The 13,301-nt window shown below is 43.4% G+C and overlaps 1 protein-coding gene across 1 annotated transcript in view; it reads left to right on the top strand.

Annotated features, from left to right (window-relative positions):
• Positions 1-13,301, top strand: part of ELMO1 (engulfment and cell motility 1) — a 495,322-nt gene that overhangs the window by 465,095 nt on the left and 16,926 nt on the right. Inside the window, exons 19-20 of the mRNA XM_082847008.1 lie at positions 4,771-4,878; positions 12,017-12,099. Of these exons, the coding sequence (XP_082703134.1) occupies positions 4,771-4,878; positions 12,017-12,099 (191 nt within the window). The remainder of the gene's footprint in view (positions 1-4,770; positions 4,879-12,016; positions 12,100-13,301) is intronic.

The raw sequence follows: 13,301 nt of genomic DNA, 5'->3' as shown, positions 1-13,301 counted from the left end.
AATGAGAGGGGTTACCATTGACTAGAAGATTAGGAAGGCAGTAATATTTGAGAGCCAGCTCTGTGGAAGGTGCATGATGGGTACTCTATATATGTTTTACTCATATAATTATTAGTGTTATTTAACAAAGGAACCATAGGGGTCCCCAAGGTTTTTATAATTTGGCCAAGACTCCATAGCTGATGTGTCAAGACCAGGTGTGTAACTCAGGTCTGTGTGACTCCAAAGTATCAGTTAGGCCAAACCATCTTTAAAATGACTCAGGGGCTCTGGAGTTAATCTTTTGCTATGAAAGGAGAGTCTCCAGGGAGACAGAATTCTGAATCAAAACAAGAGTATCTCGTTCTGAAGAATGTTCAGTGAAGTGAGGAAGATTTGAAAGGCGGAATGACCTTCATTCTGTATCCGTAGTTGTTGTCTTCCTTTACTGAACCAACAGAGATATCTTCTATCTCATCACCTGGAAGATGACATTTCCCTTTAAAAGCATTGCTGGGGTTCCTCATGTTTTGTGACTTGGAAACGTTTGACCCTAGGCAGGAAGCAGACCTTCCCCTGAGCACGCTGAAGATTTCGCACATTTTAGGTTAACCTAAGAAAGACCCAAAGTCCTAGTGGAAGTGCCCTAAGATTTCACTTTAGTAAAGGCCGCCTGTCTCCCAAGCACAGGACTTTCAGGGCCCCCTGGGCCAGCAGCCAGCTGCCAACTGTGGGCTTTGCGCACAAGACAAAGATGTCCCCCTGAGTCCATGGCAGAGTCGATCAGGACTCGGTTCTTGCTGTGCCCTGTGCCTCACTTTACAGTCCACATTTCACACTCAACAATGGTAGCTATTCAGCTTGCCCGTCTCCCATAAACACCTGCTGGCCGACCCAACACTTGTCTCCAGCCTGGGTATGAAGAGAGACAATGAGCTGCACTGTTCCATATAGCTACCTATGGCTATTTAAGTTAATTAAAATTAAATAAAATTCAAAATTTCTTCTATTCCTATTGAATAAGCAGGTACAGAGTATTTGCATCATTGCAGAAAGTTCTTTCGAACATTGCTGCAAGAATTACAGTTGTCAAGGGTGATTAGCTGCATAATGATCTATGTGACATATAACTTTAATCAGCCCTGGAGACCTTCTTACCAGGCTGTGAGCTTTGAAACCAGCTTTTTCCTCTGACCTTCACACACACACACACACACACACAAAGAGTGAAGCACAAAATGATCTCCATATTTTCAGTTTTTGAGTTGGGGGAATGAAAAGATGGCTATTAACGTACTAACATTTCTAATTGACTGAAAGACCTCTATACTAACTCCTGTTTTCTCTTTAAATGCTACTAAACAATCTTTGCTAATGTTCTCACTGCTTTCTGCTAATTGCTTTTAGTGACACAATCCACTCATTCATTGCCCAGAGGGATTGGGGAACTAGTAACATCATGCTGGGTTTTGAATAGAAAATACACATTTTTCTTACCATAAAAGAAACTGCGAATCAAGCTGCCACTGATGGCTGACACTGAAACTGTCTCACCCAACAAGTCGGTGCGCTCTGCTGGTCGGAGGTGGCATCTCTGCTCTCCTTTATAGGGGCTCTGCCTTCAAGACAGCCACACACAAGTTAGGATGCCTCTAAACCTTCCCAGAGCTAACGGCTCCAGCCTTTATCCTGAGAGAGATACTGGCTGAGTATCCACCCATTTGTTTATGAGTCACAACAACCTTCCCAAGCCGTTCAGCCCCTTTTCCAATATTTTGTCATCCATGCAAGACTTCCTGTTTGATGGGAGGAGCAGAACACATCACTCACATCAATGATGCACAGATCTTTTGTTCTCCACCATCTTAGTAGTAGACAGAGAAAGAGGAACTTCTATAGGATAAGAGAAGAGGTAGCCAGAGGTAGGAGGAAAACCAGAAGCTGGTGGTGTCATAAGAGTCAAGAGAATTTAAGCCTCTGGAAGGAGGAAAATCTGTCGGCTACACCCTGTATTGTTATGGCAAGGTTCCAAGTAGCCTTCTGTTTCTTTAAGCAAACAGTGACTACAGCTTTTCAGGGAAGACGGTTGTTTTACCTCCCGGAACCCTGATAAATAGCCACTGTTTTCAATAGTTTCTGAATGTAGGAGTGTGTTGCACAAGAGATTTTCCCTATTCCTGTTTTTCCCTGTAGTATAGGCAGAGCTGCTGAGTCATAGTCCCTACTTCCCAGACCTGGGAAACAAGTGTTTCCACCATATTTCTTTAAGTTGCCACTAAGAGCTAGGGAGCTCCTTCTCCTTGAGCTGCTTGGCTCTGTCCCTCATGTCTGCCTTTCATCCTAATAATTTTTGCTACACCCAGTAGAGTACTGTAGGCACTCTGCAAATATTCACTGGAGAAATAGACGTAACGTATTAAATAGACAACTTACGAAAGTATGTGCAGCAAATTTTTGAAGTGTTGCGAATGAATGTAAGTTGTGCATTTTACTCCACAGTATATGTTTGTACCACTTAAAGTTCTCAATGCTCCCCCAATTATATTGAGGATGATTGATCCATTTGTGCCATATTGACCCTTGGGCTTCAGGTTACCACTGCCAGTCCCTAGAGTTTACCCCGGTTTGAAAAGTGAGGGATTTCTAGGAAGAACAGGCTAAGACCTCACTCAAAATAAGACCAGTGTGTCCAAGCACTACAGCTCACCAACTTCCTTCCCAGCTTTCTGTCACCGTTTTTCAGTTGCTCACTTAGCCAAAGTCCCATCTCAGAGGTAGCAGGGGAAGGAGAGCTCTCTAGGAAATTTTTCCAGCTAGATTTGCCATCACAGTTCATTTAGACAAGGTGAAAGGTCCTTCGGGGGGAAGAAATCTCTACAGTTACTCATGCCAGGTTCCCAAGGGCACTGTTGGTGCTCGTGGCCAAAACTTGGCCCTCTCCTTTGGAATTGCAATTCCTATTGTGGATTACAAGTCAAATTCCCAAATGTGTTCTCCTCATGGAAAACTGCCTAATTGAAATGGTTATGAATTATTCAGGGAATAACTTTATTTTCTCCCTTTGAAATGCTCTCCCAGAAGAATGACCTGTGCTGTTGAGTGTGTGTGTGTGTATAGGTATATATATATATAACAGAATTCTGAAATTTAACAATTCCAGATGTTTTCCTAGCACTCAAATCACTGTTTCTTTCCTCTCAAATTTTCCCACCAGCGTTTAGATTTTTTTAAGTATATGGATTGCCATATTCTGGCTACGTTCAGGAATTCTCAAACCCTGTTTATAGATGAGAAAGGAATCACAGAGGCATTTTGCTTTTGTGGATCCAGTTTGGGTGTTTTCTTTGTTCATTGTGTGGCTTTTACTTCCAGTTTTAAAACTTTCTTTCCTACAAAAAGAATTGTAGTTAAAATGTGGTTTTGCAGTGAAAGCAATTTTAGGTAGAAGAACATTTTTCTTAAACATTACAGAGACCTTTTTGGTCAGAGTGGCTTCAAAATAATTTGTGTTTGTAGACACAGTAATGGGGTGACTTGACCAAGGCCACTGTGTTTGCCAATTGCATAATGTCACAAAGGGGTTTACAGGTCAGGGATGCTCCGTGCCTTAAGCATCTTGACCAGTGGGTCTTCATTTATCAATTTAGCCAACAGCAACTGTGTAACTTCCACGTGCCAGGCACTGTGCCAAGGGACCAGTGCAGTGCAATTGTGAAGACAGTGGTTGTCATCAGAGCGCCCTGGCTTCTCCACACTGTCAGGGCTGATGTGTGTCCTGGAGTCCTCTTCTGTCAGTAACCTTTCACACTGAACCCACTGGGACAAGTTGCTTACCTAGGGTCTATGGCAGATAATGGGGAATACTAAGGGGCTTAACATGGGAGCACCAAGGATCCAAGGAGATGCTGGAGCAGCTAAGAGGATGGGAAGGGTCCCTTTGGCTGCAGTAATCAGAGAGGGCTTCCTGGAGGAGGCAGCATCTAGCACAGCCCTGAGAGCTGCACGAAGATTGCTGTCACAATCTAAGTTTCTTATCTAGAAAAAGCACTCGCTGCCTCCTTCTTGCTGCCTCACCAGCTTATTCAAAAATTTTTATTACATTTGGGGAAGTCAACTTAAAGGAGTTATTTATGAGAATGATCCTAAGGTACTGGTCACACTTATTTGAGAGAACTAAACTCTAGGAAAGAGAGAGGAGATGATTGCAATATCCTCATTCTTGGATAAATTTCTGAATTATTAGTGTGTTTCCTCATGAATTCCATCCCTTGTGTGTATCACTAGCTTCCTAACAGTTTATTCATTGATTAGTTTGTGTACATAGGCCTCAGGAGTGAGGGGTTTGATATGCCAACTGAGATATGGCACAACCATCTCATCAGTCTTACAATCTCACAGAGGAAAGTGGAAGCAGAAAAATTCTGAGAAAGCTGTTTTCTCTTCATCTCCCTCCCCACTTTTGTCAGGCCCAACTGAATAAAGAATAATCCCCTAGTCATTCTAGTAAGCCTCTGGAAGCCACCACCTCAGAAACTCTGTTGCTGTATCAAATAAAAGGATTTGATAACTTTCCCAGTGGTACCAAATGTCTACCAAGAAGGACAGGAGCTAACTAAATATCAAAATCGAGAAGGGACTAACTTCCAGGGCTCTAGAATCATTCCTTCTTGAAGAATTAAAATCAAAGGAACTGCGTGTTCTCCTAGGCAAGACTATGACGAAATAAGGATGTCAATATTTTTTGGAAACCGGAATCGCTTACCTGGTAAATTTGTGTTTTTTTTCCCCCAGACAAGTTTTGGTATTGTCGGCTTTCACCAAACCACAAGGTCCTGCATTATGGAGACTTGGAAGAAAGTCCTCAGGGAGAAGTGCCCCACGATTCCTTGCAGGACAAACGTAAGTGCCTCTCCTGTGTTGGAGGCCTGAGTTTTGGTTGCTTGTTCGTTTCCTGGTCACAGAATATCATGCAGAAAGACTATCAACCTCAGTAAACCCATTAGGCATGCCTCATCTAGCTGTGAGTCCTGGCCGAGCCGTCTCATCACGCATAAGACCTTGATGGATTTGTGGTCTGGGACTGAAGAGGGGAGGGGGTAAAGGGAATGCTCACCTATCTTTCCTGAAAGACGTAAACCTGGGGTTCAAACACCCACTTTTACGTTACTTGTCCAAGTGTTATTCTAAGGAGCAGAAACAATATAAACCTGATGGTCAGTTGTCTTTTTCTGATGACCCAGAATAATTCACATGAATCATGTACTTGATCCCACCACGTTTATGCACTATAGGTTACTGTGTCCCACACGTATAATGCAGAGCTAATGCCAGATCCACGTATGGCTCGTTTACTTCCAAGCAGTAACTCAGACACTCAATAGCATTCTGTGGTTTCCTAAATATTCCCCCAAATACGTATTATTTATACCGATTTGCTATTTCTGTGCCATGTCTCTTAAAGAGCCAGTCATATGCTAGATTATTTGAGCCCAACACCAAAGCAGGTTCCAGGTTTTTTAAGTCAGCATTAAGTGTACTAATTAAACCAAGTATTACAGAAATATTAAAATACACAAAGGTGATGGATTAATTTGGAAGAGAAATGAGATAAAGTTAGACATGGCCTCAGAGGATATCTCAGGTAGAGAAATCAAAGAGTGAGAAAAAAGTATAGACACTTTAAAATAACTTTTACACGCCACCTTGAGCCTGCCATGCGTCATATGAACAAGTCGCAAACAGAATCCTTACCTCCAGGTCCTAGCACCTTCCCCCTTGTCACCCCAGGGCCTATGGAAGTCAAATCTGTACTGTCTTCCTTGCAGCTCATGGCCATCACAGGGGAAAATAAACCACAAGTGGCAAATTCCTGACACACTCAGACTCTGGGCTGACATATCAGACAGACAGCCTGGAACATTCTCGCTTCCTCCAGCTTAAAAATGGGACAGTCTGGTCTTCATAGTGTCATTTAGTTCAGAAGGCAATCTTATTTCCTCTCATGGGAGCACTGCCTCTTCAGCCCACGTTATTTGAAACCCACTACCGCAGAGTCTGGGGCAGTGTCTATGCATTCTTGCTATGGGGTCTCCCCAGGCCTCTGCCTGTAATAAGGACCCTCCCTTCAGGTCTCAGAAAGCCTTCCGCATCCCACCATGGACAGAGCTGGACCAGTGGTTCTCAGAGTGTGGTCTTTGGACCACCAGCAGCAGCATCACCTGGGAAATTACTAGACATGCAGCTTCTCAGATCCTCACTCCCAGACGTGATGAATCACAAACTCTGGGGATGGGGCCAACAACCTCTGTCTTAACAGACCCTCCAGGCGTTTCTGATGAGTGCTCAAATTGAGAAGTGTGGAGCCAGATGTTGCCTGACACGCTTCATAGTGAGTCCCTAAATTGGGCTTTCACCAATACGTAAATATTTTAAAAGAACAAGAAAAGTGAATCGACAGTGGGTTGCCAACTTTCAGTTTTGGCAGAAATAAAGGCTATTATAAAAGAAAATCTAACTAAAATTTAATATCACATTGCTTTCATTTTAAAAAGGGCTCTTGATCAAACAAAACGAAAGACCAGAAAGGCCTAATCTTGGAGTAAAGGACAGTCCCTTGTACTAACTTAAATTAGCTGTGTGAAAAACTCACAGCAGTGTCTTCATTTTCCTCTGTTTGCTATGAACTGGTGAAAAACTCACTGATGAAACGTCCCTCATGAACCCAGAACTGTCCAGAGGCCAGCTATTTGGAATCTCTGCTCTAATGCAGTAAAATGAAGAGTTAGAGGTCAAAGCAACCACAAGCTCTATATGAAGTCTTTCACCGTCTCGTTCTTAACCTGACCAGGAAATAGGGAAAGTGGTCTGGGCAGGAAAACAGAAAAACCACAGCTGGATTCATTCCTAACCCACATGGCCCAGAGAATCGGCTCTCCCACTCACTGGCTGTGTTATTTATCTCCATAGTTCTAGGGATCTAATCCTCTCCTCCACCCACAGATAGGCACTAGATTGGCGTGGATTGTAGGTTTAAATGCAGCGTGCTCATTCTCGCTGGTTGTGCTGCTTAGGAAGTCGGTAGCCCTGCCCCTAGAGAAGGTCAAGTCGTGGACAGTACCTGAGCCTTGAGTAGGGATGGTCTCTGGGCTAGAAACCCGAGGGCCGATGCCAGGGAGAGCCAGCTTGCCAGGGTGGTTGCAGAAGAGCCAGGACAGAGCTGCAGATCTCCAAACAGTTTTTGGTCGTGGCCACAGAGTGAGGCTGCTTCTCGGAAAGGGTTGCATAGGCCTCTGACAGTGGCTGTGAAACTCATCCACTCCTTTCCTCTGCGGCCTTTGAAGTCTAGTAATTCAGAGTTCCAGAAGAGCTGCTCCGTAAACAGTTATCCATTGCAAGGCAAACCAAGAATGAGTACCTGTGCAGGTGTGTGCATATGAGAGGATGTGGTGTGTGTGTGTGTGTGTGTGTGTGTGTGTGTGTTGAGGAGATTATATCTGTATGCACATGTGTGCCAGGGAGGGGGTATATTTCATGTAATGAAGTCAAATGAAACTATTGTGTGCCTGAGATGAGAAGGTCCCAGCCTAGGAAACTAAAGTTTGCTGCTTCAGGCCTGCCATCTGGTTTGCATTTAATTACAGATCGCATCCTGCCTGGAGCAAAATAGTCCATCCTCTTGGAGCCCTTAGTCAAAAACCTCATTCCACTAGAAAAATGAGACATTCCTTTAATTCATTTCAAGTACCCTTGCTCTTGCTGTGTACAATTGCCCTCTCTTGCGACCAAGGGGAAAATTGTCTTCCACCCCTTGAGTTAATCAGTGCTGAATACTGAGATATTGGTGAATCAAATAGCATAATTGAATCCTCTTAATCCAGAGAGTGCAAGTGGAGATTGAGGGCCTCTCCTTAGCTGTCTTCATGTCTAAAGATTTACCAAATCTCTCTTCTCGTATTCCTTTTGTTAGGCAAGAAACATGGCCCTTGAAAATCCACATCTCCTAACCTCCCTTCGCCCCACATTCCTCCCACCAGGTTTAGAGACTCTCATCACCCCCACTGAACACCAGACTCCTCTGCTTTCCAGCAGTGCCTGGGCCCCTCAGAGACTCCCTTTGAAAGAGTCTAGGCCAGCGCTCTTCACTCCCACATCAAAGGGTTTTGCTCCCTCACACAAGGCCATGAAGCCTGTTACAGCAGAGGAGAGGAGGAATGGCCACAGCAAAGCAAAGTGGGCAATTTGGGTCATTGAAGCATGGGGAATAATTCAGGCCCCTCAATCTACAGAGAGAATTAACTTTGACTGTTGATAATTAGAACAACCGCAAATAACATCTTTTGAGTGTTTACTCAACACCAGGCAGTGTGCTAAGAGCTCTACGTTACATAATAAATTATCCCCCCCACAACCTGAAGAGGTAGGTATCATTGGAAAATTAGGATTAGGAAAATGAGGTACAGAAAAGTTAAGTAACCTGTTGAAGGTCGCATGTCCAATAAATAATAGAGCAAAGATCTGAATGCAGCCATCCAACTCCACGGCCAAGATTTTTACCCACTTCTCCAGACCACCTAGATTCAAAGCCAGCAATGATCTTGGCTCCAGCATTGAGTTAATTCTCAGAACAGCCCTATGCGATGGATGATATTATAGTTCTACATTGTAGACAAGAAACCTTATGCTCTAAGAACTTAAGCCCAAAGTGGTATAGCCAGTAGGTGCACCTAGAATTCAGATCCAGGCTCTGTGATTCTAAAGGCACAGCCCTTCCAACCACTCCAGGCTTCCAAGTTAGAGTCCAGATTCTTTACTAAACTGTACTGGGATCAGCCTGCCCCTCCTCTATATTTCTGCCCATAGGAGCTTCCACGATGGAGCTGTGTATACAGCAAGTGCTCATGGCTTACTGGTTACTTCCCGGGGTGATTTCTGTCTCAGCTTGGCTCCCAGGGGTGAAAGCTAGAACAATTTTTATCATGGTGGCCACATTTACTTTTTCAAAGGCATTTTTTTTTAATCACAATTAAAGTTCCTTCCCCAGATAGTAGCAATCAAAGAGTTTCCTGAACATATCTGAAGTGATAACCACTTCCAGGGCTGTGTTCAGCATGATTTGGGGGGCTGACATCTTCCAAACGTAGGGAAAAATCATGGCCTAGCAAGGGACCATAGAATAGAAGAAAGAGCAGCAGTCCCAGCTCTGTCCCTCACTAGCTGTGTGATGTTGCGTGATTTATTTCTTCTCTTTAGTCCTCAGTCTTCCCATCTATAAAATGGGAGCGTTGAATTAGACTGTCTCAATCCAGCTCAAACTGAAAAAAGCATTGAAAGAAATGAGGCCAGGCTGCAAGGAGTTAGAGTTGGCGTTAGGGAACCAGTGGTGACCCTTCTGGTTCTCATATCTCTGAACCCCACTTAGTTATGTTGCTCCTACAAAAAAGGGCCTGATAGAAACACCAGCCCTGCTTTGAAGTAATCAAGGGCCCTCTGTTGCCTCTTAAGAGTGTAGATTCAAAGGATATGAGTCTGATTCTGCTCATGGGTTTAGAGAGGACAGCATTTTAGCCCTTCTGATGCCTAATTTTCCAGTGCATCTAGAGACCAACTATGTAAAGAGCAACCTTTAAAAGCCATGCTGTATTTTTAGAATTTTGTGTTTTCCTTTTAGCCATAATCCTGTGAGTAATATAGCAGCTCGTCTCCTTGACAGGGGACAATGCATGTAAAATACATAAAATATGTAATGCCACAAGCACGGTGGAAGAGTGCTTTTTCTCCGCTGATTCCTTCTCATTAGAGATTCTAAAGACTGCTCCCACGACAGACTTTAGTGTTACTCTTGTCCTGTTCCGAGTTAATCTTGCCCAGTTTTCAAAGCCAAGGGGTAAATTACTATTTATAGATCTTCAAAGACAAGGGGTAACTTACTATTTATAGATCTTCATTGACCATGTTACATTATTATACAACAGAAGACTACCCTGTGACTCAAACTCCATCTGAAGCTTGAGGAGGGTTTTGGAGTTGGTATGTTAATTATATCACAAATTCACTTCAGTGGTGGATTTTCATTGAAAAGTAAATCTTAAGTAAACCCAGCTTCCCAAAGTGCCCAAATATCTCCTCCTGGGGTAGTGATTAGGGAGCCAGGTCAGCCACTGAGAACAGGGCTGATTGTTGGTTCTGAAAATGGTTTTGAGGAGAACTGAAGTCAGAGGCTGTGGTCAAAGGTAGGTTCAGGAATCACAAGGACCATCTAAAAGAAGATGCCAATCTCGAGCAGCCAGGCAGAGAAGCAAAGCAGTCCAAGGTCAAGGGTCATGCCATTCAGGAGAGGCTGCATCGCTACATTTTGCTGCAAGAATAAATAGCCTCCACAATCTCAGTGGCTCAGGACAGCAAGAGTTTATTTCTCACTCCTCACATTACATAACTGACATGGGCTTTCAAAGGACTGGTCCACACGATCACAGGGACTCAGGCCAATGGCTGCTCCGCCATCCCAGAGCTGTGCCATCTGGATGGACCATGGAACCGGATCAGTCCCTGTGGCTGGAGAAGAGAGACTGGTAGGCATGGACTTTTCACTGCCTCAGCTAAGAGAGAGACAGGCCATTTCCTCTCACATTTCACTGACCAGAGCTAATCATATGGCCCCACCTAACTGCAGAAGTTGTTGGGAAGAGTAGTCTTCCATATGGCCGGAAGGAGAGGAGAGGCAGTCATTAGTGAGTACAAGTCAGGTCCACCGAGGAGATCTAGAATCAGGACTGAGCTAGCCGCGGGTGCCTGCAGAGAATCCTGGAAGAGTTCCTCACAGCCTCACTCTTTTCTAGGGTTTGAGAGAGCTCTAGAGGTGTCACAGATTTGGACAAAGTTCTTAGCAACTTTAGGGTACCCGGACAATGTTAGTTTTTAAAGAGCCTTCCTGTTAACGTCGTTTTGACATTCTATATATTTTATAATTCTCTCTTCATCTAAATGTCACCCCCAAACCCAATGCCCCAGTAAAAATAGGTGAACTTTAGTCATGAAATCTCTCATTATCTTCATCATTAGAGGAGTCTAAGGAATTGATGACGCAAAGCTTCTGCAGATCCTAAATGAGCTCCTAAATTCACAGTCCCTTACAGGAGTGAAAGATTAGGAATCGGAAAGGGACAGATGACTTTGCAGTTTTTTAAATTAAGCTTCCAAACCATCCTACTGCCTTCTCTCCATCAGATGATCGTAACAAAAGCTTTAAAGGCCCAAACCTTTCCACATCTTTTATCTTCCCCCAGGTTCTGAGTAGGATGAGAGATAACATCATTTTATCAAACTGCATTACACTCAGGATTTCCAAGATAAACACCAGCTACCACTTCCCTATCAGAAAGGAATGTTCCCTTTATTTAATTGAGTTTAATTTCATTGTCCATAAAATAGGAATAATAAAACCTGCCTCACAGAATGCTTGTGAGAAGTAATGAGATGGTAAGAGGGAGAATTTGGAGAATGAGAGTTCAGGATGGTTTAGATTCAGATAAATTATTTTGTGATAAGGTTACTTCCCCTCATTATCCAAAACTCAGAAACTAAAGAGATGTAGCAACTGTAGCAGGAGATATCCATCAGTAGGAAGCATTTGGCATTGCTCCTGGCACATAGATGTCTTCCATAAAATCAGTATCAGTACCACCATTAGTATGATTATTACCGCTGCTTCTAGTACCATCACTTTTAATGCAACTATGATGGGTTTGTTGTTGTTGTTTCTGGTCTTTTTTTTTAGGTATTTGCTTTATTGAACCAAATTCTACTATGAACATAGATTTTTCTCCCCGGGGATGCTTTTTACCAGGATATAAGGATATATTTTAGTTCCTAGCCCTGGACACCGCTTGACTTCTCTTTTCTTTTCACCTCTTTTCTCTTCTAGCGGTAGTGTCTGGGAATGGCAGCCATAGCAGCAGACTCGATGCTTAGTCTTGCTACTTTCTGGACACTTAAGCTGTCACATGATGTAGTTACTTTCATTTTCTCTTATGAATTGCAGTGCCGGTGGCAGATATCAAAGCTGTGGTGACGGGAAAGGACTGCCCTCATATGAAAGAGAAAGGTGCCCTTAAACAAAACAAGGTATGTTTTCCAAGTTGCAAATTGTTCTATCTGCTCAATGCAGTTACTGACTGCAGTGGGCCGAGCCCTTCTTTGGTAGCTATGCTTGTGTGGTTGGTGTGTGTGTGTGTGTGTGTGAGTGCACACACGCACACACAGTTGCACATCTCTTAAACTCAGCTCCTTTTCCTTTCCTCATTCCTTTTACATCTCTTACCTAGTCTTATTCTTTCTCTCACTGATCACTTGTCAAATCTCCACCATGCCTTGCATTCTCTCACTTCCTTTCTACGTACAGCCCTAGGAATTGCCCTCTCTCTGTTGTCACCAGTCTTCTCTCAAGCCTTTTCCACTCATCTCCGTCCATCCTCTGGGCCTCTCCTAACCTTCTATTTATGTTCATATTCTCCCTTCCGCACTTCCACCCCAATCCCTTTCGTTTCCTCCTTCTTGTTACCCGCCTGGTGTCTCAGTGAAGTCTGGGAAAGGGAGGAGAGACTAGACGGCGCAAAACAAATCTTAGAAAACGTTTAAAGGCCTGATATTCTTCAGCATCATGGGAAATATTGTGAAACAGTTCAAACACAGCTTAAGGGAGAAAATCTCCCCAGAGGTGAATATTGCTTAAATACTCTTCACACTGCAATATTCTTCACCCTCCCCATCATGTTGTTCCCCATGACAGCCTACATTCCATAACAGAGGGTATGGGAGGTGGCATTTTCTGAAAAGATGGAGGAATTTCCCTTGCCCCCAGTTTGGAGGTATTTGCCCTTGGAGGGGCCATCAGGGAGCCAATTTTTTACTTCTTGGCATCTTGTGTTACATAGTATCTGTCCATGAACAAAATTAATCAGCTTCATCTGGAAGCTTCAGGCACCTCGGAGCCAAAAATGTCACATAGATCAATAGGTTGCTTCTTTATTGTCCCGTGTCATTATCTAAGAGAAATGTAAACATTATACACATCCTATTTATCAATCAGTGTTGAAGTGAATAATGCCTGCCCTGTAATTTCAGTCATTATAAGATGAAGGTGAACCCAGGTCTGCATAAGATGACCCTATCTATGGTTAAGGAAAATCAAAAGCACTAAAAAAGTGCTGTTTAGGAAGAAAACAGGGAGAGGATACAGCCAAGGAGACAGATAACAAGATCTTTGTTTCTTAAGTTACATAAGTATAACTCACCTCAAGTCCATATGAATCCTTCTGTGTCGAGCC

This window comes from Leucopleurus acutus, assembly GCF_964270905.1.
Source record: "Leucopleurus acutus genome assembly, chromosome: 9".
In the NCBI taxonomy this organism is placed as follows: domain Eukaryota; kingdom Metazoa; phylum Chordata; class Mammalia; order Artiodactyla; family Delphinidae; genus Leucopleurus; species Leucopleurus acutus.
The sequence above is the reverse complement of the archived record's forward strand: the minus strand, read 5'-3'. Positions and strand labels throughout refer to the sequence as shown.